At 39.0% G+C, this 26,578-nt stretch overlaps 1 protein-coding gene across 5 annotated transcripts in view; it reads left to right on the top strand.

Moving 5' to 3' along the window:
- LOC133564724 (rap1 GTPase-activating protein 2-like) overlaps positions 1-21,578 on the top strand; it is a 78,634-nt gene extending 57,056 nt beyond the window's left edge. For 2 of the 5 annotated variants that reach the window (XM_061919204.1, XM_061919201.1), the window contains exons 13-20: positions 5,451-5,537; positions 5,610-5,750; positions 12,482-12,631; positions 12,699-12,979; positions 13,057-13,177; positions 17,265-17,367; positions 17,442-17,515; positions 20,295-21,578. In XM_061919204.1, coding sequence (XP_061775188.1) covers positions 5,451-5,537; positions 5,610-5,750; positions 12,482-12,631; positions 12,699-12,979; positions 13,057-13,177; positions 17,265-17,367; positions 17,442-17,515; positions 20,295-20,303 — 966 coding nt within the window. In that variant the 3' untranslated portion in view covers positions 20,304-21,578. Of the gene's footprint in view, positions 1-5,450; positions 5,538-5,609; positions 5,751-11,618; positions 11,748-12,481; positions 12,632-12,698; positions 12,980-13,056; positions 13,178-17,264; positions 17,368-17,441; positions 17,516-20,294 lie in introns of those variants that run through there. The other 3 variants (XM_061919203.1, XM_061919202.1, XM_061919205.1) reach the window with 3 other exon arrangements.
- The last annotated feature ends 5,000 nt before the right edge of the window (positions 21,579-26,578 follow it).

Here is a 26,578-nt window from a genome sequence, read left to right on the forward strand (position 1 = left end):
TTCAATGGTTGGAATATGCGCTTATGGATGATATACCAGGTAATATGGTAATCTAATTAGTTACTATGGTCATCTACGTCACTGCAGCTCAGACAAGGCACCAAGCAGTGTGGGCGGGAAGCGTTTCCACAGACGTGGTTGGAGCTTTTCACAACAGAGTTCTAAAACTTAATCATATATCAGATACTGTGTATCAGATTGTCGGTGGCTTTATTTTGTACCCTTCGCGTTCATATTTCACTGTGTGTTGCTTTTTTGTTGCGTTTCACTTGATTGTAAAAATGTCGATCGAAAGGGGGTGTGACATTCATATTTGGTCAATATTCAGTGTTTTATCGTTCATCGAAAAAATTAAAATTCCATTCCGTTTTTTAAGGCGGTCTGTCATAAAGGTTTTAGCTGTCAATCAGACATTATTGTGAAGTTAGGGACGGCGTGGCGCAGTGGGAGAGTGGCTGTGCGCAACCCGAGGGCCCCTGGTTCAAATCCCACCTAGTACCAACCTCGTCACGTCCGTTGTGTCCTGAGCAAGACACTTCACCCTTGCTCCTGATGGGTGCTGGTTGGCGCCTTGCATGGCAGCTCCCTCCATCAGTGTGTGAATGTTTGTGTGAATGGGTAAATGTGGAAGTAGTGTCAAAGCGCTTTGAGTACCTTGAAGGTAGAAAAGCGCTATACAAATATAACCCATTTATCATTTATTTATTTAAGTTTTGTATAAGTGTTCCTAAAAATAGATATACCGGCCCCCAGACACATTTCTTCTCTCTAAATGTGGCCCCCCGAGTCAAGATAATTGCCCAGGCCTGGTACAGCACATATTCCGTACAATTGACTACTAAATGGTAACACCCGAATAAGTTGAAAAACTTATTTGGGTGTTACCACTTAGTGGTCAATTAAGTCGGGGTCCACGTTAGGTACAAATATATACTATCAGCATAATACAGTCATCACACAGGTTAATCATCAGAGTATATACATTGAATTATTTATATTATTTACAATCCATGGGGTGGGATGTGGAGAGGATGGATCCGGGGGGGTTAGGTTTGGTTGATATCAGCACTTCAGTCATCAACAATTATATCATCTGAGAAATGGACATTGAAACAGTGTAGGTCTGACTTAGTAGGATATGTCCACCGAGCAGTGAACATAGTGAGCTCAGAAAGCTTAAGAACTGTCAGAAACTAGGACTTTGTTTTTTTTCCCATGGTGCAAAGCGACTGGACTGGACAAGGCGTGAAGGTAATGACGTGATTTAATTTTACTTAAAAAAGGAACAAACAAAAAGCGCGCACAAGGCGGAGAACAAACTTGGCTAAGAAAACAAAAACTAGCACAGAGGCAGAACTATGGACATAAAAATGTAAACACTTACTGTGATTTGAAAAAAAACAAGCATGGAACAATGTCAGGGGTATCAAGAGTGTATCTAGAGTGTATCAAGAGTGTATCAAGAGTGTATCAAGAGTGTATCAAGAGTGAATCAAGGGTGAATCAAGAGTGAATCAAGGGTGATGTCGCCCGGCCGACTACCTGGTAACTATGGCTTAAATATTAGTGAAGTGATTATTGACAGGTGCGTGAGCCCAAACACATGACAGGGGAAAACTAATGGTCGTCATGGTGAAGTGAAGTGAAATTATATTTATATAGCACTTTTCTCTAGTGACTCAAAGCGCTTTACATAGTGAAACCCGATATCTAAGTTACATTTAAACCAGTGTGGTTGGCACTGGGAGCAGGTGGGTAAAGTGTCTTGCCCAAGGACACAACGGCAGTGACTAGGATGGCGGCAATGGGAATCGAACCTGCAACCCCCAATTTGCTGGCATGGCCACTACCAACCGAGCTATACCGCCCCTGGTGACAAAACAGAAACTAAAAGACTCTAAAAGCCAACAGAACATAGCCAAACAAGACATGATCAAAAGACATGACAAGAACAAGTATAGACATTTGATTATTATTTGATTATTTACAATCCAGGGAGGTGGGATATGGTGGGGGGAGGATGTTAGTCGAGGGTTGGAGTTGCCTGGAGGTGTTCTTTTAGTGCGGTTTTGAATGAGGATAGAGATGCACTTTCTTTTACACCTGTTGGGAGTGCATTCCATAGAAGGAGAATGAGTTAAGACCTTTGTTAGATTGGAATCTGGGTTTAACGTGGTTTGTGGAGCTCCCCCAGGTGTGGTTATGGCGGTCATTTACGTTATGGAAGTAGTTTGACATGTACTTAGGTATCAAGAAGGTCTACCGAATTTTATAGACTAGGCTCAGTGCAAGTTGTTTGACTCTGTCCTCCACCCTGAGCCAGCCCACTTTGGAGAAGTGGGTAGGAGTGAGGTGTGATCTGGGTTGGAGGTCTAGATGTAACCTGACTAGCTTTTTCTGGGTTGTTTGGAGTCTAGATTTTACTTTTGCAACTCCTCAAATAGGCTAAAACCTTCAGATAAACACACGCAGTAGAGATTGGATGGTTAAGTAAGGTCCTCGGATCAAACCTTCTTGCGTAGTGCTGAGAAGACAATCGACCTTGGCTACCAAGAGGAGGTTAAAGGGGAACATTATCACAATTTCAGAAGGGTTAAAACCAATAAAAATCAGTTCCCAGTGGCTTATTTTATTTTTCAAAGTTTTTCTCAAAAATTTACCCATTACGCAATATCCCGAAAAACGACTTCCAAGTGCTTGATTTTAACCGTCGTTATAGTCACCCGTCTATTGTCCTGTGACGTCACTGCGTGAAGCCAACAAAAACAAATATGACGGATAGCACAGAAAGGTATAGCATAGTAGCTCTGATTCAGACTCGGATTTCAGCGCCGTAAGCGATTCAACAGATGACGCATGTATTGAAACGGATGGTTGGAGTGTGGAGGCAGATAGCGAAAATGAAATTGAAGAAGAGCCTGAAGCTATTGAGCCATATCACGACAGACAGCGGCAACGAGGACGAATTCGGCGATCGCCTTCCAACCAACGATTGCATCTTTTGACCACTGGTGCAACTTGAATCCGTCGATTGGTAAGCGTTTGTTTGGCATTACATGTGTGTGGAGGGAAAGGCTGGATGCAAATACAGCTACAAATGAGGCATAATGATGCAATATGTACATACAGCTAGCCTAAATAGCATGTTAGCATCGATTAGCTTGCAGTCCTGCCGTGACCAAATATGTCTGATTAGCACGTAAGTCAATAACTTCAACAAAACTCACCTTTGTGATTTCTTTGACTTTATCGTTGGAAATGCATCTGCTTTGAGTGTCGCAGGATATCCACAAATTCTTGCCATTTCTGTCGTTGCATAGCTGTCGTCGGTAAAATGTGCGTCCAATTTCTTGCCACTTTCGCATCTTTTGGCCACTGGTGCAACTCAAATCCGTCCCTGTTAGTGTTGTTAAACCCTCCGACAACACACCGACGAGGCATAATGTCTCCAAAGTACGGAAAACTGTCGAAAAAACGGAAAATAACAGAGCTGATTTGACTTGCTGCGTGTAATGTGTTTGAGAAAATGGCGGATTGCTTCACGTCGTTACGTCATCGCTCCGACAGCGAACAATTGAAAAGGCGTTTACATCGCCAAATTCACCCTTTTAGAGTTCGGAAATCGGTTAAAAAAACATACGGTCTTTTTTCTGCAACATCAAGGTATATATTGACGCTTACATAGGTCTGGTGATTATGTTCCCCTTTAAAATTGTAACAAGGATTCCGTAGATCAGAGCTGGGCAAATATTTAGACTCGGGGGTCACATTGAGAGAAACAATGTGTTTAGGGGCCAATGTGTACGTGTGTATAAATGATATATACACATTTAGCAGTAAAAATCTGCTGTACAGTATGTGTGTTCGGGTGCCTCTTTTTCAGGAACACTAACACCAAAAGTCGCAATGTCCGATAGAGTTCTAAAAACGTTAGATTAGAATAAATTAGATAGTACTTTATTTATTCCGTCAGGAGAGTTCCTTCAGGAAAATTACAATTTTCAGCACAATCCCATTCAAGATCAGACAAACATTACAGGGTGACAGAACAGGATCGCTGACGGGTCTGCCGGCTTCCAGCGCCCCTTACAAAAAAGATGACATACAGGTAAACATGGGGGGGGGGAGAAAAGAATAGAAGATTAAAATAAAATAAAAAAAATAAAAAAAAAAATAAAAAAAAATAAATAAAATAAAATAAAAAAAATCGGTCTTAGCCTGGGCCCTGGAGTGGGGGTGCAGACTGAGGCCAGAAAAAAATAAAAAATAAAAAAAAATTAAAACTCATAGCCATAGTACACATCCCTCTTACATGTGTGTAAGAGGGAAACATCAAACATCAAAGAACACAGAGGACATTAAAGACATTAAAGCAGCAGATACAACCAGACACTTCTACATACAGCTATGAATAAAAAGTAAAATAAACATATACACTGTGGTGGCCTCTGCGGTGTTCCACGCCATTGTCCGCTGGGGAGGAGGGAGCATGGCCAGAGACAGGAGCAGAACCAACAAAGCAACCAAGACAGCCGACTCCACTCTCGGCCAGTGTCCAGTCCGCATGGATGAGCGAGGATACGTCCAAGGTGACTGAAGTGTTCGACACCTGCTCACCCAGTCGAGACACCGCGAAGCCTCTCCGTCCCAGCGCTCAGTGCTAGCTCCGCAGCCCTGTCCCCTCATCCGCATCTCCTCCAGTCCCTCCAAACAGACTCCGGTGTAGCAGAGACCCAGCAGTTATGACAGACCATTTCAAATAAACAAAATGGAATTGATTTTTTTTTTTTTTAACGTTGATGTTCCAGGCAATCTAATCTTCTGTGAAGGTATAGGATAGGCAAATATAAGCTTTGGCTTCAGCCTACTCCTTTTTTGGTCATTCTTCTTATTTTCTTTCTTGTGTAAATGTGCATTATTGTATACATATAACATGTACTGTAAAACTGATAATACAAAATGGTTGATTGATTTGATTGATTATATGACCGAAATAAACTTATTTCATTCATTCAATTGTGCAATTTTGTACTGAATGGGACACCCAAATTCCAACTGGCTGTAATCATCACTTTAAGGTCATTTTCGTGAGTTCAAGGATTGCCTGTGTCCTTTAAAACTGTTTTTTTTTTTACTGTTCATGCATCAGGCGGCGCTATTTCTAGCACCTTATTACGTACGGTCCACTGTGCCCTGATTCTCCAGCCTGTTTGTTAAATTGCCAAACATGCCCTCACTTATCTTGGCTCCGGACGCCGTCATTCGTCCGAGCGTGGGCTGGCCACACTCGTTTATCCCTGCTTGCCGCAACATGTTTTGCATTACGGTGATACCGCAGCGAATTAAAATTCCTGCAACCCAATTTGCGCAGAACAGCTTTTCTCACTTCTGTCGGGCATGGGGCCATAATTATTTGGGGTAATGACTGCTGTCTTTCTTTTACTCTCCAGGGTCCAGAGTTTCGTGACTTCCTGCTGACAAAGCTGATCAATGCAGAAAATGCTTGCTACAAATCTGACAAGTTTGCCAAACTAGAGGTGACACGTGCAGACACACTTTATTTACCAAACTGGCCGTTGTTGAATATGTGTATGTACGTCTCGTATCAGGGTCGAACGCGAGCTGCTCTGCTGGACAACCTGCACGATGAGCTCCACAGACAAAGTCAGGCCACTCTGGGTCTCAGCCAGGCGGAGGAGGAGGACAAGCTGGAGAACGGAGGACACGGGGGTCTACTGGAGTCATTTAAGGTGAACATTGTGTGATCTTCTCGCATTTTGACTTTTATTTTGGCGCCGGAATTATGTCGTAGGACAAGTTGCTATTACAGGATGGGTGTTTTGTGCTGTGTAGGCCAAGTAAATGTCAACAACAAATTACAGTTGGTAGAAAAGATGCTCAGGTAGGCCTGCTATGATGATGCCCTTTTGATACTAAGGCAGGGGTGTCAAACTCATTTTAGCTCAGGGGGAAAAATACGTGCACACGCGGGCCGGACTATTAAAATACATCCATCCATCCATTTTTTACCGCTTGTCCCCAGTGACGTGCGGTGAGGTTCATGGCTGGTGAGGCACGGACTTCATCACAGTCAGATTTATAAACATATCAATCCATCAATCAATGTTTATTTATATAGCCCCAAATCACAAATGTCTCAAAGGACTGCACAAATCATTACGACTACAACATCCTCGGAAGAACCCACAAAAGGGCAAGGAAAACTCACACCCAGTGGGCAGGGAGAATTCACATCCAGTGACAATGCTGACTATGAGAAACCTTGGAGAGGACCTCAGATGTGGGCAACCCACCCCCCTCTAGGGGACCGAAAGCAATGGATGTCGAGCGGGTCTAACATGATACTGTGAAAGTTCAATCCATAGTGGCTCCAACACAGCCACGAAAGTTCAGTTCAAGCGGATCCAAGACAGCAGCAAGAGTCCCGTCCACAAGAGACCATCTCAAGCGGAGGCGGATCAGCAGCGTAGAGATGTCCCCAACCGATACAGGCGAGCGGTCCATCCTGGGTCCCGACGAGCGGCCCATCCTGGGTCTCGACTCTGGACAGCCAGTACTTAATCCATGGTCATCGGACCGGACCCCCTCCACAAGAGAGGGGGGGACATAGGAGAAAGAAAAGAAGCGGCAGATCAACTGGTCTAAAAAGGAGGTCTATTTAAAGGCTAGAGTATACAGATGAGTTTTAAGGTGAGACTTAAATGCTTCTACTGAGGTAGCATCTCGAACTGTTACCGGGAGGGAATTCCAGAGTACTGGAGCCCGAACGGAAAACGCTCTATAGCCCGCAGACTTTTTTTGGGCTCTAGGAATCACTAATAAGCCGGGGTCTTTTGAACGCAGATTTCTTGCCGGGACATATGGTACAATACAATCGGCAAGATAGGCTGGAGCTAGACCGTGTAGTATTTTATACGTAAGTAGTAAAACCTTAAAGTCACATCTTAAGTGCACAGGAAGCCAGTGCAGGTGAGCCAGTACAGGCGTAATATGATCAAACTTTCTTGTTCTTGTCAAAAGTCTAGCAGCCGCATTTTGTACCAACTGTAATCTTTTAATGCTAGACATGGGGAGACCCGAAAATAATACGTTACAGTAATCGAGACGAGACGTAACAAAAAATATGAACCCTATAGAGCATAGGTGTCAAACTCTGGCCCGCGGGCCAAATTTGGCCCGCCGTGTAATTTCATTTGGCCCTTGAGGCAATATCAATTTAACTTTAGAGCTGGCCCGCCGGTGTTATACAGCGGTGCCGCTGTAACACCCCATTCACCGATTTCCCGGGAGACTCTCGAATTTCAGTGTCCCTCCCGAAAATCTCCCGGTGCAACCATTCTCCCAAATTCCACCCGGACAACAATATTGGGGGTGTGCCTTAAAGGCACTGTCTTTAGTGTCCCCTACAGCCTGTCGTCAAGTCTGTTTTTCCTCCTCACAAAGTCACGTAATATATGTGGCCTCTACACACATGTAAGTAAATGCAAGGCATACTTGATCAACAGCATACAGGTCACACTGAGGGTGGCCATATAAACAACTTTAACATTGTTACAAATATGTGCCACACTGTGAACCCACACCAAACAAGAATGACCAAATATTTCGGGAGAACATCCACACGGTAACACGACATAAACACAACAGAACAAATACCCAGAACCCCTTGCAGCACTATCTCTTTCGGACCACTACAATATACACCCCCTGCCCCCCTGACCCCGCCCACCTGAGCCCCGACATTAATTGAGCAGTAAAAAGGCCTGAATGGTTGATTTATTCATTATTTTATTTTCAAATGTATTAGCCTCTGGAAAAAGTTAATGTTAATATTTACCTCAGTAGGCTGCAAATACAAAAGAGGCATTCTATTTTTATTTAAATTTGATTTGATATGTCATTGATATTTTTTTAATTATTATTATTAATATTATTTCAAACTCAATTTTGCATGTCACTATAAAGTTACATTAGCCATGCTTGTTCAATATTCAATGAAAAACTTGTTTGGGTCCCTATTAAAAGATTCATTTGTTCAACTTCGGCCCGCGGCTTTGTTCAGTTTTAAATTTTGGCCCACCCTGTATTTGAATTTGACACCCCTGATACAGAACATGCTATACGTTGACCAAACAATCTGTCACTACTAATCGATAAATCCCATGAAATCTTATACGTCTAGTCTCTTACGTGAATGAGCTAAATAATATTATTTGATATTTTATGGTAATGTCTTAATAATTTCACACATAAGTCCCTCCTGAGTATAAGTCGCACCCCCGGCCAAACTATGAAAAAAACTGTGATTTATAGTCCGAAAAATACGGCAATCAAATATCATCCCGGGGGCCCCAGATAATTAATTCCCGGGCCAGATCCGGCCCGCAGGCCTTGACTTTGACACCCCTGTACGAAGGGAACCAGAATACATCTCTCACATCATTACATCATAACTTCCATCCCAAAATCCGTCACATGAAGTCAGACGAGGCAACAGTTGTTCCACACTCTCAATTTCCTGTTTCTAAAGTGGCTGGTGTCACTGGGGTCTTCTCTTCAAGGTTCAACTTTACTGTTGCGATGCTTTCCTGCAACAAGTGCTTGTTTGTTTCACAAAATGTTCCAGTGAGTATCGGGATTGTTTCAATGTAACCGAGCCCAACCAGTGTGTCTGCAAGTGTGTGCGTTGGTATACCCATTGTCGACCTCCCTATACACAAATCATGCGTCGTGCATACGACACTGTGATCCGTGGGGGGCCCCGTTTTGGGCTAATACGCGCATGTAAAAAAATCAATTAATGAATGACAGGGCGCTTCATATGACATTTTAGCACAGACGTGTTCATAGCCAACCTGAGAAGATAATAACCCCCCCCCAAACTCCCTCATTGATACCTGTTGGTTGCTGACTTTGTTTTGGACTAATATCACGGTGGTCTCCATTGCAACCTGCTGTGTTATTGCGACAACGCTATGTAGAACGCGGCACCAAGATTGGGGTGCAAGCGACGTCTTAGGCCAGGGGTCGGCAACCCAAAATGTTGAAAGAGCCCTATTGGACTAAAAAAACAAAAAACAAATCCGTCTGGAGCTGCAAAAATTTGAAGTCTTATAAAAGTCTTATAATAAGCGCAACACACGACGTAAGCTGATGATTTTACGTTGTCCTGAAGAATTTGGAGGTACTCCTCCTTTTTAATTGTCCCATTTACTCTCTGTAAAGCACCAGTTCCATTGGCAGCAAAACAGGCCCAGAGCATAATACTACCACCACCATGCTTGATGGTAGGTTTGCTCTTCTTGGGATTAAAGGCCTCACCATTTCTCCTCCAAACATATTGCTGGGTTTTGTGGACAAACAGCTCAATATTTGTTTCATCTGACTCGAGAACTTTCCTCCATAAGGTCTTACCATGTGATGTCATAGATGTGATATATGATAGTTTACACTAGAGAAGCTCCTGGTGTATTTAGTTAGTTTAACCATTTTGTTTTCCAATGTGAAAGAGCAGTGAATTAATTAATATACTTAAAATTCATTCTGGACCTCTGATTTCACTTTGTTGTTGTATTTTTTTGTCTATATGGATGTGAAATGGTCTTAAATTATTTTCAAGATGGTCTGAAAAAGTCTTAAATTTGACATGTTGAAACCTGCAGGGAACTTGTCTTTGACTGCAAATTTCCGGACCAAACATATGGAAAAATACAATCATCAAGATTAGATAGTTCTAAACCGTTGAACATTTTGTACGTAAGTAATAAAACCTTAAAGGGGAACATTATCACAATTTCAAAACGGTTAAAAACAATAAAAATCAGTTCCCAGTGGCTTGTTGTATTTTTTGAAGTTTTTTTCAAAGTTTTACTGGTCCCGGAATATACCTAAATAAAGCTTTAAAGTACCTTATTTTCGCTATCTTCGAAACCACTATCCATTTCCCTGTGACGTCATACAGTGCTGCCAATGTAAACAACATGGCGGTTACCACAGCAAGATATAGCGACATTAGCTCGGATTCAGACTCGGATTTCAGCGGCTTAAGCGATTCAACAGATCACGCATGTATTGAAACGGATGGTCGGAGTATGGAGACAGATAGCAAAAACGAAATTGAAGAAGACATTGAAGCTATTGAGCGAATAGCTTTTGACGCTATTCGCCCATAGCATGGGTGTACCTAATGAAGTGGCCCATGGCATGGCTGCCTTATTAGCATCGCCGGTAAAATGTGCGGACCAAACGATCAGGACTTTCGCATCTTGTGACACTGGAGCAACTTCAATCCGTTGATTGGTAAGTGTTTGTTTCGCATTAAATGTGGGTATCTAGTTTCAAATGTACATACAGCTAGCGTAAATAGCATGTTAGCATCGATTTGTGGGTTCTTCCGAGGATGTTGTAGTCGTAATGATTTGTGCAGTCCTTAGAGACATTTGTGATTTGGGGCTATATAAATAAACATTGATTGATTGATTGATTAGCATAGCATGTTAGCATCGATTAGCTGGCAGTCATGCCATGACCAAATATGTCTGATTACCACATAAGTCAACAACATCAACAAAACTCACCTTTTTGATTTTGTTGACTTAATCGTTGCAAATGCATCTGCAGGTAACCATACATCTCTGTGCCATGTCTGTCTTAGCATCGCCGGTCAAATGTGCAGACACTCTGGCACATTCAATGGGGGTCTGGCGGCAGATTTCTTGCCAGTGTTGCAACTTGAATCCCTCCCTGTTAGTGTTGTTACACCCTCCGACAACACACCGACGAGGCATGATGTCTCCAAGGTTCCAAAAAATAGTTGAAAAAACGGAAAATAACAGAGCTGAGACTCGGTGTTTGTAATGTGAAAATGAATATGGCGGGTGTGTTACCTCGGTGACGTCACATTCTGACGTCATCGCTAAAAGACCGATAAACAGAAAGGCGTTTAATTTGCCAAAATTCACCCTTTTAGAGTTCGGAAATCGGTTAAAAAAATACATGGTCTTTTTTCTGCAACATCAAGGTATATATTGACGCTTGCATAGGTTTGGTGATAATGTTCCCCTTTAAAATCGCATCTGAAGTATCCCGGGAGCCAGTGCAGGTGGGCCAGTATAGGCGTGATATGATCCAACTTTAGTCCAGAAGCCGCATTTTGATTGATTGATTGATTGATACTTTTATTAGTAGATTGCACAGTACAGTACATATTCCGTACAATTGACCACTAAATGGTAACACCCAAATAAGTTTTTCAACTTGTTTAAGTCGGGGTCCACGTTAATCAATTCATTTGTACCAAATGCAGTCTTTTAACGCTGGACATTGGGAGACCCGCAAATAATATGTTACAGTAATCAAGCAAAGACGTAACGGCGTAGTGAGAAATTAACTATAAATTAAAAATAAATTAAAACTCACCCTTACAGACAGGCTTAAAAGGTGTAAAATGCTCAAATAAATAAGTATGGTTTTGTTTGAGCTCCAAATTGCATCACTTTTGCAGTATTTGATTCTAAATGATCCATGTCACTGTTTTTTTTTTTCGTGCTTGTGTTTTTTTCATGTTTTTGTTTGACGAGCATCACTCTCCTTCACAGGCACTGTGGACCGCCGCGTTGCGATTTTCGGAGACTTTTCCAGCGGCCGCTTTTCTCATTGCTTCACTGGCTATGGCAATTTGTATTCAGCTGATGCTTGACTCAAAATGAATAAATATGTTTAACATGCTTCTGTATGACTTTTGTGTCGTTTAAAACCTTTTTAATACATGAACATAATATATTCTACTGAAATTGGTTACAAATCATCCTGTTTTACGGTGGACCATTTTTTTCATCACCAAGAAATATAAATGTTTTAGATATTTTATGCAGTATTACAACCAACTACAATAAATATCTAAAATGAACAATTCCCAACCACGGGGCCGCAGCAGGAAACGTGACCCAAAATATATGTAGTTAATGTAATAATGGATTGGACTTGCACAATATCATGTTAGACCCGCTCGACATCCATTGCTTGCGGTCCTCTCCAAGGTGTCTCATAGTAATCATTGTCACTGTCACCGACGTCCCACTGGGTGAGAGTTTTTCCTTGCCCTTATGTGGGCTCTGTACCGAGGATGTCGTTTTGGTTTGTGCAGCCCTTTGAGACACTTGTGATTTAGGGTTATATAAATAAACATTGATTGATTGATAATATATCAATTGGTTGCAAATAGTACACACTGAACCATTCAAACAGTATATATACTTTTTGTGACATTTTTCTACTGTAAAAATATTTGCCCATACTGGGAAAAAAATTGGGAAACAATGAAAATCATAACACTGTGAATTTTGTGGGGAATACTGCCATCTAGTGGTCATTACTGGCTAATAAAATGTACCTGAGATCCATGTTGACCCAGTTGGTCCAGTATATACTAGTAACCTGCACGTCTTGTTCTTGTTTTTAGAGAGCCATGCGGGTGAGAAGTCACTCAATGGAGACAATGGTGGGGTCTCACCGCCTCAGGAGCCCCGGCGGTGGAGGCGGGGTCCCGGCCAGTTTGAGTGGCGGAGCAATGCCGCAGAGCACCAGTGAATGCACAAAGAGCACCTACAATGTGAGCTTAGGGATGCATGGCAGCATGTTTGGCATTATTTCCTCAATTTGAAACCCTTTATCGTCAGCCTCCTGCGTTGTCCACCAAATCTTCGCTAAAGAGCCCCGTGAAAAGGCGATCGGGACTTTTCCCTCGTCTCCACTCCAGCATCGAGAGTCCGTCAGACAAATGCGCTCGCAGGTTGGTGACCTCTGCCCAAACACCATTTAGTTTAATTACATCAAGCTTCAAATGTGTTCTTTTCTACAGTGATCAAAAGTCCACAGATACCTGCCCCTTGTCCCAAGAAGGGAGGTCAGAGACGTCGTCCAACCCCAGCTCACCTGAGATCTGTCCTAGCAAAGAGAGGTGAGAGACCACTGATGTTTTTCCGGCAAGATGAAAAGGAATGTATAGACTGTCAATGGATATGCTTCCTTTTACAGGCCTTTCATGAAACTCAAGGACGGAGGGAACGGCCGACCGAACATCTCTCGATCGTCGTCGAGCACCAGCAGCTTCAGCAGCATTACGGGAGATACGGAAGCTTTGGAAGAATTGGAGACGGTGGGTTTCAGTACAGCAGGGGTCACCAATGCGGTGCTCGCAAGGACCAGATGAGTTGCCCGCTGGCCTGTTTTAAAAATAGCTCAAATAGCAGCACTTACCAGTGCCTCTAATTTTTAAAGTGTATTTATTTATTAGCAAGCTGGACTCGCTTTGCTCGACATTTTTAATTCTAAGAGGGACAAAACTCAAATAGAATTTGAAAATCCAAGCAAATATTTTAAAGACTTGGTGTTCACTTGTTTAAATAAATTCATAGTTTTTTTTACTATGCTTCTTATAACTTTAAGAGAGACAATTTTATAGAAAAATACAACCTTAAAAATGATTTTAGGATTTTTAAACACATATACTTTTTTACCTTTTGAATTCCTTCCTCTTCTTTCCTGACAATTTAAATCAATGTTCAAGTTCGTTTTTTTTTTTTTTTATTGTAAATAAATAAAATAATAAATATATTTTAATTGAATTCTTAAGTTTAGCTTCTGTTTTTTTTTTTGACGAAGAATATTTGTGAAATATTTCTTCAAACTTATGATTAAAATTCAAAAAAATATTCTGGAAAATCTAGAAAATCTGTAGAATCAAATTTAAATCTTATTTCAAAGTCTTTTGAATTTCTTTTAACATTTTTGTTCTGGAAAATCTAGAAGAAATAATGTCTTTGTTAGAAATTTAGCTTGGTCCAATTTGTTATATATTCTAACAAAGTGTAGATTGGATTTTAACCTATTTAAAACATGTCATCAAAAATATATATTTATTGTGAGAAATCATTAAGATGATCAGTGTTTCCACAAAGATAAATATAATTAATTATTAATAATAACGTAGAGTTAAAGATAAATTGAGCAAATTGGCTATTTCTGGCAATTCATTTAAGTGTGTATCAAACTGGTAGCCCTTCGCATTAATCAGTACCCAAGTAGTAGCTTTTAGTTTCAAAAAGGTTGGTGACCCCTGCAGTACAGCATGTGGATAAACTGGCATGATGCAAGGCTTGTGGTAGTGACCCAGGCTTTTTCTGTGTGGAGTACGAATCCAATGATAAACGCAGTGGTGGGTCGTGCGTTTCTAACCTAGTCCTTAAAGGCCTACCGAAACCCACTACTACCGACCACCCAGTCTGATAGTTTATATATCAATGATGAAATATTAACATTGCAACAAATTCCAATACGGCCTTTTTAGTTGACTAAATTGCAATTTTAAATTTCCCTCAAAGTGTCCAGCCCAATCCAAGCTATAAGTAGTCTGCTTTAATCGCATAATTACACAGTATTCTGGACATCTGTGTTGCTGAATCTTTTGCAATGTGTTCAATTAATAATGGAGAAGTCAAAGTAGAAAGATGGAGGTGGGAAGCTTTTAGCCTTTAGCCACAAAAACACAGCCGGTGTTTCCTTGTTTAAAATTCCCGAAGATGAAGCTTTACTATGGATCAGAGCGTCAACCGGCAGTTTTCGGTGAGAAAATTGTGGTAATAAGTTGCCTCTTACCGGAGACGTCAGCGGAGCTTCCGTCCTGCTGCAGCTTTGTGACCCCCTCAGAGACTCTGGCGTCAACACACCCGTGGCCACACCCCTCTGACTTTCAGGTACTATTTAATCCTACTAAAACACAAGCAACAAAATAGCAGATAAGGGATTTTCCAGAATGATCCTAGTAAATGTGTCTAAGAACATTTGAATCGCTCCCACTGCAATCGTCATTTTTTTTTAACTTTTTTTCTTTTTTTTTTCTAGTCCTTCACTCTAAATTTCCTCATCCACGAATCTTTCATCCTTGCTCAAATTAATGGGGAAATCGTCGCTTTCTCGGTCCGAATAGCTCTAGCTGCAGCTGGCTATGACCATAAACAATGTTAGGATGTGAGGAGCCCAATAACATGTGACATCACGCGCACATTGTCTGCTACTTCCGGTAAAGGCAAGCCTTTTTTATTAGCGACCAAAAGTTGCAAACTTTATCGTCAATGTTCTCTACTAAGTCCTTTCAGCAAAAATATGGCAATATCGCGAAATGATCAAGTATGACACATAGAATTGACCTGCTATCCCAGTTTAAATAAGAAAATCTCATTTCAGTAGGCCTTTAAGTGATGCTCGACTTCAATGATTACCTCTCAAAATACCATACTTTGTCGTCACATGACCATTGCTGGAGAAATACTATACAGCATGAGTGTCAAACTCTGGCCCGTGGGCCAAATCTGGCCCGCCGTGTAATTTAATTTGGCCCTTGAGGCAATATCAATTTAGCATTAGAGCTGGCCCGCCGGTGTTATACAGCGTCGGTGGCGCTGTAACACCACATTCACCGCTAATACTCATACTTGCCAACCCTTCTAATTTTCCCGGTAGACTCCCGAAGTTCAGTGCCCCTCCCGAAAATCTCCCGGGGCAACCATTCTCCCGAATTTCTACCGATTTCCACCTGGACAACTATATTGGGGGCGTGCATTTAAGGCACTTCCTTTAGTGTTCTCTACAACCTGTCATCACGTCCGCTTTTCCTCCTTACTATCAGCGTGTCACATAATATTTTTGGCATTTAAACACACACACGCACAAGTAAATGCAAGGCATACTTGGTCAACAGCCATACAGGTCACACTGAGGGTGGCCGTATAAACAACTTTAGCACTTTTACAAATATGCGCCACACTGTGAACCCACACCAAACAAGAATGACAAACACATTTCGGGTGAACATCCGCACCGTAACACAACAGAACAAATACCCAAAACCCATTGCAGCACTAACTCTTCCGGGAAACTTCCAGCAAAGTGACCAATAATTAACGTTTTATTCATGCATTTTCTCTTGCTACTTCAAGGCTTGAATGTTTGGTTCATGCATTATTGTTATTTTATTTTGTAATTTAGTATTAGCCTGTGGAAAGAACTTGATATTTAACTCAGAAGATCGCAAATAGAAAAAAAGGCATAACATTTTTATTAAAATTTTATTTGATATGCCATTGATATTTTTTTAATTATTATTATTATTATTATTTGAAACTGGATTTTGCATGTCACTAAAGTTATATAAGCCTTGCTTGTTCAATATTTAATGCAAAACTTGTTTGGGTCCCTATTAAAAGGTTAATTTGTTCAACTTTGGCCCGCGGCTTTGTTCCGTTTAAAATTTTGGCCCACTCTGTATTTGAGTTTGACACCCCTGCTATACAGGAACACATTTACAGGGCATTGAACCACATCAACAGTGTACAAAACGGGTTATTTTCTGGCGCATTTAAAAATCTATTAAAACGCATCAGCAATTAAAACATATATTGTGTGGTACTGTCAAAATTAAAATTTCAAAAAATATATTAAAATGAAAATATCAAATACTTGAACTGACAATTCGTAGCATCCATTCGACGCCGTATAAGCCAGAGGTACTCCTCATCGTCGGCTCATTCGGGTGGAAATGGCGAACATTTCCATATTTCATCGCCAGAACAGCTGAGCTAGCTTCCGGGGTTGGCCGACATCGTCTCACAAGATGTACTTTCTCTTTAAATATCCTTCTTGAAAATGGCCTGGCAAATATATATCTTCCACCTAATCACCGTTTTGTTCTCCTTCTCTGCTATCCCGGTTTGGATACGGCGCAACACTTCCTGCTTTCTGCTAAATGGAAACTTGTGATTGGATACTCACAAGCGAGTATCCAATCACAGTCTCGTTAACATCAGGTACCTCGATAGGCTACTGTCAACCACTTGTGATGTGATTGGCTATCGCAACCGTCTATCAACTCTGTGTGTTCTCAAATCCATCCGCTAACGGTCCCGATGAGTATCCAATGACAGGACACGTAAATCACACTATGTAAAAGCACTTTGAGTCACTAGAGAAAAGCACTATATAAATATAATTCACAATATAATTGTACAAAATTTAGCTGGCCCTGGGGTCAAAAAGTTTAGGAACCCCTGATATAAACCGCAAGGAAGCGTGGAAAAGCCAAAACTCCCATTAATGTTGTATCAGTCCAAAAACTCTCTGCTTTATGTAAAAAAAAATATTTTGTATTATCTTAAGTCATATTCCTTTTCCACCCTTTTCTTTTGTAGGTCGGCCATCCCTCCATGGCCTCTTCTTCTGTCTTCAGTCCTTCGATCAGCATCGACAGTCCAGTGTCAGGAACCCCCATCATCATGTGTCGCAGTCCCACAGGTCATTTTTTTGCCACTAAAAAAGTCTAAAATGTTTCCATCCTATAAGTCATGTTTCTTTTTCTTCGTCTCCAGATGGGAAAAGTAAGACATCACCGAGGTCCAGCTTGAAGTTCAAATTTGACAAAATTAGTCACTCATCCACCAACGTATGCCCTTTATTTTTTGTCTTTTTAGTACCGAATATGTATTTTATAGTGCATGGACAAAAGTACTGGGACACCTAGCTATTTCACCTAACTATCCACAATGCAAAAACAGCCAAACTCGAAACAAGCTCACATTATCTTAAAATAACTTTCTTTATTTCAAGTAATAATCTCTGCCAATTGGTTAAGCAACATTTGCTTGGCTCAAACAATTAAAACATAACCTATTTTTCTTCTGATTTTAAGACTATAATGAGTTCTAAAATAAGAAAAAGGTCTCTATTATAGCACGTTACTCTCTTCACATAGCTAGATTTGAGTAAAATGTCCTAATATTAAGCCAAATGGTGTTTTTAAATTCATAAATTGAGATAAAATGTACTTTTATGTGTCTAGTTTTAAGCAAAATATAACTAAATATTCTAGATTTAGAATAGTTCTATTTTATTATGAAAAAATATGTGCTGGTAAACTTGCAAGTTGTTCTAATGTTATGCTTGTTTTAAGCAGAAGTACAATCATTCCTAGGAATATATCAATCAATCAATCAATGTCTACTTATATAGCCCTAAATCACTAGTGTCTCAAAGGGCTGCACAAACCACAACACAAACCACTACGACATCCTCGGTAGGCCCACATCAGGGCATAAAAGACACCAATCTAAAAAGTTGACATCTCATTAATAATCAATTAATTTTTTTCTATTTTTTTTTACCATATGCTAAAGGCCAATTAAAAACAAGTTCTGGGCCAAAAATGGCCGCCAAACGCTCCTCAATATTAATTTATTTATTTATTCCTTAAAATAAATGTAATAAATAGACATATTTATATTTTTTTAGATGTGTGAGTTTGGTCCAAAATTTAGAAATTCAGATATTGTTACTAGCCAGTGTTAGCTACACTATACAACTCTACTAGCTAGCCGTCCCACTAAATATTTCTAAATTACAGTTGTTGTTAAATAAGAAATATTATAAGAAGGAAGGACACGGATGTAATTGTTTGTCACAAATTACAGATGAGGGTTAAACTAGTGATGTTTATTAGCTAATAGGGATATGTGTGTGTATGTATGTACTGTGTATACATATATTTATATATGTATATACATATACATACAGTATATATACATATGTATACATACACATACATACATATATATATATATATATATATATATATATATATATATATATATATATATACATACAGTGGGGCAAATAAGTATTTAGTCAGCCACCGATTGTGCAAGTTCTCCCACTTAAAATGATGACAGAGGTCTGTAATTTTCATCATAGGTACACTTCAACTGTGAGAGACAGAATGTGGAAAAAAAATCAAGAAATTCACATTGTAGGAATTTTAAATAATTTATTTGTAAATTACGGTGGAAAATAATTATTTGGTCAACCATTCAAAGCTCTCACTGATGGAAGGATGTTTTGGCTCAAAATGTTACGATACATGGCCCCATTCATTCTTTCCTTAACACGGATCAATCGTCCTGTCCCCTTAGCAGAAAAACAGACCTAAAGCATGATGTTTCCACCCCCATGCTTCACAGTAGGTGTGGTGTTCTTGGGATGCAACTCAGTATTCTTCTTCCTCCAAACACGACAAGTTGAGTTTATACCAAAAAGTTCTATTTTGGTTTCATCTGACCACATGACATTCTTCCAATCCTCTGCTGTATCATCCATGTATCAATTTCGGTAGAAACTCAACTCGTCGTGTTTGGAGGAAGAAGAATACTGAGTTGCATCCCAAGAACACCATAACTACTGTGAAGCATGGAGGTGGAAACATCATGCTTTGGGGCTGTTTTTCTGCTAAGGGGACAGGACGATTGATCCGTGTTAAGAAAAGAATGAATGGGGCCATGTATCGTGAGATTTTGGGCCAAAACATCCTTCCATCAGTGAGAGCTTTTAATGGTTGACCAAATACTCATTTTCCACCATAATTTACAAATAAATTATTTAAAATTCCTACAATGTGAATTCCTGGATTTTCTTGTCACATTGTCTCTCACAGTTGAAGTGTACCTATGATGAAAATTACAGACCTCTGTCATCATTTTAAGTGGGAGAACTTGCACAATCGCTGGCTGACTAAATACTTTTTTGCCCAACTGTGTATATATATATATATATATATATATATATATATATATATATATATATATATATATATATATATATATATATATATATATATATATATATATAAAATCTCCTGAAGGAATCGATAAAGTAATATCTATCTACATATAATAAAATCCTCTGAAGAGCAGATACACCTACGAAACCTGCTTATATATATATATATATATATATATATATATATATATATATTTATTTTTTATTTATTTTTTCTGTCTTGTCCCACCTTGTCCCTACAATTTCCTATTCTGTCTTCCTTTTTTTCCCCTTCTTTTTATCTGTTCTTGCTCTCGTCTGGCTGTGCCAAACCGTAAAGCAAACATTTAATAAAGTCAAAGAATACAAATACGGCCACAAAAAAACATCCTTGTCTTGTGTAAAGTAAATATGAATAGTAGATATGGCCATCTACATCAACAAAATGATTCACAGGACATATTTTATTTTTCTTAAATGTCTTTTTTTAATTTGGGACGTCCCTACAGACGCCAGCGGGCCGGATCTGTAGTTTGGGGACACCTGGGCTTTTTTTGTAAAATCCCTTTTAAAAAGAACATGTATGCTATGAAGCATGATGTTGACGTAGCTGTAACCAGTCTTCTCTCTTTCAGTCGGAGTAGCTGCATTGCAAGACTTTCGCATCAAGTCCGGATGGAGCTGTGCAAAACACAATGTCAAAAAAACACGGAATCACCATAGAACCACTTTGCTACCGCTATGGACGGGACTAAGAACGACCCCACTACCCAAAGCAGCTGACAATACTGTGAAGTCTACAGCGTAGAGAGAATAGTGGATCTTTTTGACCGTCTTTTGGCAGACAAAGCGGTCCATAGTCGGGTAAATTCTGACCTAGCTGGGCACTATTATTTATTTGCTGAATAGCAACATGAGGCTTTATAGGGACTTGTTTTGGCTTGCTCCAAATAGCAGAGTACAGTAAAGTACAGTACTGGTAACAAACAACCGGCAATTGGAAGTGGAGTCGTCCGTAGGATTTGAGTTTGCTGTGTCCTTTTGGGAACATTTTTTTTTTGTATTTCAAACCTTTATGGTTACCTCGCTAGCTGCCGCACTACTGTATGAATGCTGCTGGGATCCCGCGGACATAGCGTTTGTGTATTTGCCATGCACGGGGAAAACTACGTTGCAGTACATGCTACTCCTGCAGGGACATTTCAACTGTGTCTAATTTTAGCCAAAGCTGCTTCTTACTCTCACTATGTGATAGGAATGAAAATCTTACAACGGCCGCATTTCTTAAAAAGAGACATTTCACTTCAGTGCGGTAAACATTTCACACGCCGATACCTCCCGTTGTGGCTTGCTAGCTGTGTTTGTGCGTAATTAAGCTTTTTTTTGTTGTTGTTGTTGTTACCGTTTCCTCTAACAACTTGATGACTTGATCGAACCTTTAAAAAAACACTTCTGGTAAAAACAACATTTATTTTGTTGTTGAAGTCTCTTACGTGCACACGAAGAGTAGTTTGAAATAGTTCACCTTCAGAATTAAAAAAAGATATCCAGCTATATCGCAGACGTGACCAAACACTTTCTTCGAAAGCGGGTTCATTTTCTATTTTTCTGCCAGTAATCATCGTTTTGGATGGAAAGGAAGCCGGGGACAGAAAAAAAATGTAGAGACACGCTTGAATAAATCGCATTGTCGTTATGTTTGCAGCAGCCTGAATGCCTCGCAGCCTTTTCACTTTTAATAAACTTAATTTATTTTTTTTTGGGCATTGTACAAAAGAAAAAAAAAACAACTGAAAGGTACTTAGGTAAATTAGGTTAAGAAATATATGAATTTCAAAGCCGTCTAAATATGTAAATGTATATTTCGTTATGTATTGTGCTGCTGGAAATTTATTCGACAAATAAAATGTTGTATTTTGTGTCAGTTTTGCAGTTCTCGTTTTTCTTTTTCCTTTTTTATGTATAAATGTGTGATGGATGGATCATTTTTGTCACTCATGTATGCGGGTACATTTTATTAACATTAGAATGCATTTGATAAGTTAATTTAAATACAGTGAGAGGGACACGCGGTATAAACATAATTATTCAATTGTCGAGGTTTCTGTGGTTTATCCGTTATACAGTGCTCAATACCAAGGTAGAGCAGAATATAAGTTAGGTAAGGAAAAAACACGGGCTATTTCTTGCCTACAAGTCTGTTTCGCAGGTTTCCCTGCTCTTCAGGGGATTTTATTTGAAAATACAATATTTTGTAGGCTATTTCATCCCTCCAAGCCGGTTTGGCAGGTTTCCCTGCTCTTCTGAAGATTTTATTTGAAAATAAAATCCCTCAAAGAGCAGGGAAACTTGCGAAACCCGTTTGGAGGGATGAAATAGCCTCTGTGTTTTTTCCTGACCTAATGTAATTCTATTGCATGGATACACTACACACGGTGAAAAGTTTAAAGAATCTATTTCACCATATTCAAAAAATGTTGATGAATATAGTTTAAAGCTAATAAAAAGCCCAAATTCCATCTAAAATTGAAAAAAAATAATGATAAAACGTCATTGACACTAATGCCTCTCTTTGTTATTCAACATTTTTTTTTATTTGTAATCAAATAAACCATGCCAAACACATAATTATCTAAAACACACATACATTTTTTTGGAGAGGTTTTAAATGAAGATGATAAAAAAAATATTCCAAGGAATTATTGACAAGGACTGATCTATAAACTTTAAATATTTAATATACAATATGTTTGGCACTGGCTATTCCCATTCAAATAGTGAATATTTCTAAAGTCATTAGAAACCCAATGGGTTTTTTTTACCTATTGTTACCCACAATTGTACAAACCCCAAAACCAGTTAAGTTTGCTTGTTGAGTAAATTGTAAATAAAAACAGACTACAATGATTTGCCAATCTTTTTCAACCTATATTCAATTGAATAGACTGCAAAGACAAGTTACTTAACATTCGAACTGGATAACGTTGTTACTTTTTGCAAATTTTAGCTCATTTGGAATATGATGTCTTTAACATGTTTTAAAAAAGCTGGCACAAGTGTAAAAAACAATGAAAAAGTTGGGGAATGCTCATCAAACACTTATTTGGAACATCCCACATGTGAACAGGCTAATTGGGAACAGGTGGGTGCCGTGATTGGGTATGAAAGCAGCTTCCATGAAATACTCAGTCTTTCACAAACAAGGATGGGACGAGGGTCACCACATTGTGAACAAATGCGTGAGCAAATTGTCGAACAGTTTAAGAACAACATTTATCAAACTATTGCAAGGAATTTAGGGATTTCGCCATCTACGGTCCGAATTATCATCAGAAGGTTCAGATAATCTGGAGAAATCCCTGCATGTAATATTGAATGCCCGTGAACTTGGATCCCTCAGGCGGTACTGCATCAAAAACTGACATCAGTTTGTAAAGGATATCACCACATGGGCTCAGGAACACTCCAGAAAACCACTGCCGGTAACTACAGTTCGCTGGTATTAGTAGGTCAAAACGGTGCTTGCCAAATAATCATCAGTGAAGCATGTATAACATAAACAGTGGAATTTATAACAATTAAGAAGGTTTGCGTTATGTTTGTTCTCCTACAGAAAATACATTAAAACAAAAAAAAAATGTTTCTTCATCTTTTTCCATTTTCACACATTCTGAAAAAGGTCCAGTGAGCCACACGGCTGCTGACCCCCGGACTAGTATAAAATTTAAAAACAAAGTATAGTCATAATATAAACAGTTGTTTTAATGTAAGTATGAATCCATGAAATAAGGTCCAGGGTTCCCCAAGGCTCACTTTTAGGTGCCATGTGTTTTTTTCCTGTGCATTTAAAGTGCTACTGTATATAAATACAGTTTGATTGATTTGATTAAAATTATTTATTGGTAGATTTTATTTAAACAAAGAAGTTCATGTTTCCACTCGCAGAAAGGTAAGTAATATAGGTTTAAGTCCACAACCCATCTATGCACTCATCCATAAACCCAGTGCTGGAGTCTACCCCAGCTGACTTCTGGGTTCAGTACGAAACGAAGTGCTGGGTTTGGGATTCACTCCAATACCACACACATCAAACAGACTTTTCCCTCTTCCTACTCCATCCATCCATGTTTGTACCCCTATTCAGTGCCACAAGTGAGCTGGAGCCTATCCCAGCTGACTTTGACAGTATACTGCAAGCTAGATACCTAAAGATCCACCTCACAGCAAATCGGTGTTACACTTAATCTGCTTGTTATACAGTAAATGTTTACAGCTTTGTAATATCAATAAATTTGAGTACCAATAAAACAAAACAAAAATACACTATTGATGCATTTGTGCATATTAATTGCACAATCAATCAAACTTTATTTATATAGCACTTTTCATGCACAGGCAAGTGGCAACGCAAACTGCTTCACAGAAAAAAAAAAGAGATGATGAAACGTAAAATATATGTACATCCATCCATCCATTTCCTACCGCTTGTCCCTTGGAGCCTATCTCAGCTGCATTGGGGTAAAAATAAATAATACATAAATTAATTATTAAAAACATAACTTTAAGGGAATAATCATAGTGATAATTGCAATGAATTCAATAAAAAAATAAAAATAAAGATAAAAAAATATAATAAAGAATAAAATACGTTTTTTTTTTAATGAACCTTTATTAATAATATGCAAAATAAAAGCAATTAAAATAATCAAAAAAAAAGTACAGAGCAGCGCCAATAAAGCAACTACAATAAAATGATATATATATACACATACATATATATATATGTTGCGATCCGTGACTCGGATTTTCAAATATTATTGTTTATTTTTCCATCTTTGTTCTCATTCTCCGTCTGATCTGTTTATTTCCCGTTTAGTCCATCACCATGGTTACTTATTAGTTTCAGCTGTTACTCCCAGTTCCTGCACACCTGTTCACTGCTAATTACCTTACCTTTATAAGCCAGCCTCTTCTGTTTATTCTTTCTGGGACTCTAATTTGCTCACATGCAACAAGTAACGTCAGGTATGGTTTTCTCGCTAGCTCATTAGCTAAGCCACTTTGTTGTCATCTTTAGCTCACATGCTAATCATCTTTGCTTTCATTTTTTGTGCCATCGTGCCAAATCTTAGTTCTTTATATTTCCTAGCTTTCACACTAGCGTCTTTTGTTTCCCTTTTTATTAGCTCCAGTGTTTTTGTTCAGAGCTCACTTTTTGTTAATAAATTTGTTAGATCTTACCTTTGTTGTGTTCTTCGTTTGACGCATCTTCGAGGGAATCGAACCCGGTACCACGATGCCGAACCGGCGTTATATATATATATATATATATATATATATATATATATATATATATATATATATATATATATATATATATATATATATATATATATATATATATATATATATATATATATATTTAGAGATAGAAATGGTTTTGAAGTAAAGTTATAATTGTTTTTTAAAGGCACAGAAAACAGGTCGAGTATTGAGAAACTTACATTTATGAATCTAATACTTAGCCAATAGTATTAAGGGGTTGCAAAGGTAAAATTCCTTTTAAAAGTGTTTTCATACTGTTTAAATCCAAATAGCACATCTTAGAAGGAGGGTTTAAAGGCCTACTGAAATTAGATTTTCTTATTCCATTGCCATATTTTTGCTGAAAGGATTTAGTAGAGAACATCGACAATAAAGTTCGCAACTTTTGGTCGCTAATAAAAAAGCCTTGCCTTTACCGGAAGTAGCAGACTCCTCACATCCTCACATTTTTTATAATGTGAAGACCAGCAGCAAGAGCTATTCGGACCGAGAAAGCGACAATTCCTCCATTAATTTGAGCGAGGATGAAAGATTTGTGGATGAGGAAATTTAGAGTGAAGGACTAGAACAAATAAATAAATAAATTTTTAAAAAAAAGGCGGTTGCATTGGGAACGATTCAGATGTTTTTAGACAGATTTACTAGGATAATTCTGGGAAATCCCTTATCTTTCTATTGTGTTGCTAGTGTTTTAGTGAGTTAAATAGTACCTGATAGTCGGAGGGGCGTGTCCACGGGTGTGTTGACGCCAGTCTCTGAGAGAAGTCAGGAAGCTGCAGCAGGACAGAAGCTCCGCTGATCTCCGGTAAGAGGCGACGTTTTACCACAATTTTCTCACCGAAACCTGCCGGTTGACAAGTGGTCGGGAACCATGTTCGCTTGACCGCTCTGATCCATAGTAAAGCTTCACCTCCGGGCATTTTAAACACGGAAACACTGTGTGTTTGTGTGGCTAAAGGCTAAAAGCTTCCCACCTCCATCTTTCTACTTTGAATTCTCCAATATTAATTGTTGAACAAATTGCAAAAGATTCAGCAACACAGATGTCCAAAATACTGTGTAATTATGCGATGAAAAGAGACGACATTTAGCCGCAAGTGGTGCTGGGCTAGTATGTCCCCTCCAACCAATAACGTCAAAAACACGCGTCATCATTCCACGACTTTTTCAACAGGAAACTCATCGGGAAATTTAGAATTGTAATTTAGTCAACTAAAAAGGCCGTATTGGCATGTGTTGCAATGTTAATATTTCATCATTGATATATAAACTATCAGACTGTGTGGTCAGTAGTAGTGGGTTTCAGTAGGCCTTTAATATAAGCCTGATTAAAAAGAAGTCTACTCTTTTTTTTTTCTTTTTTATATATATATTTTTTTAAATATCAACGTTCTCGGAGGTCCCAAAGCAATTTTTATTCATACGTCAATCCTGTTTTCAAGATGTACAAATGTAGCAAATAAAGTTTATATGGGCTGCTGTCGAAATATCAATTTACCATCGATATAGGCATAGAACCGGTTAACATTACTTTGGTAACTAAGAGTGGCGTGTCTGGTTCGGGCGGGAGCAACGCACTTGAAATAGTTCACTT

Source organism: Nerophis ophidion, linkage group LG13 (assembly GCF_033978795.1).
Source record: "Nerophis ophidion isolate RoL-2023_Sa linkage group LG13, RoL_Noph_v1.0, whole genome shotgun sequence".
Lineage (NCBI taxonomy): Eukaryota > Metazoa > Chordata > Actinopteri > Syngnathiformes > Syngnathidae > Nerophis > Nerophis ophidion.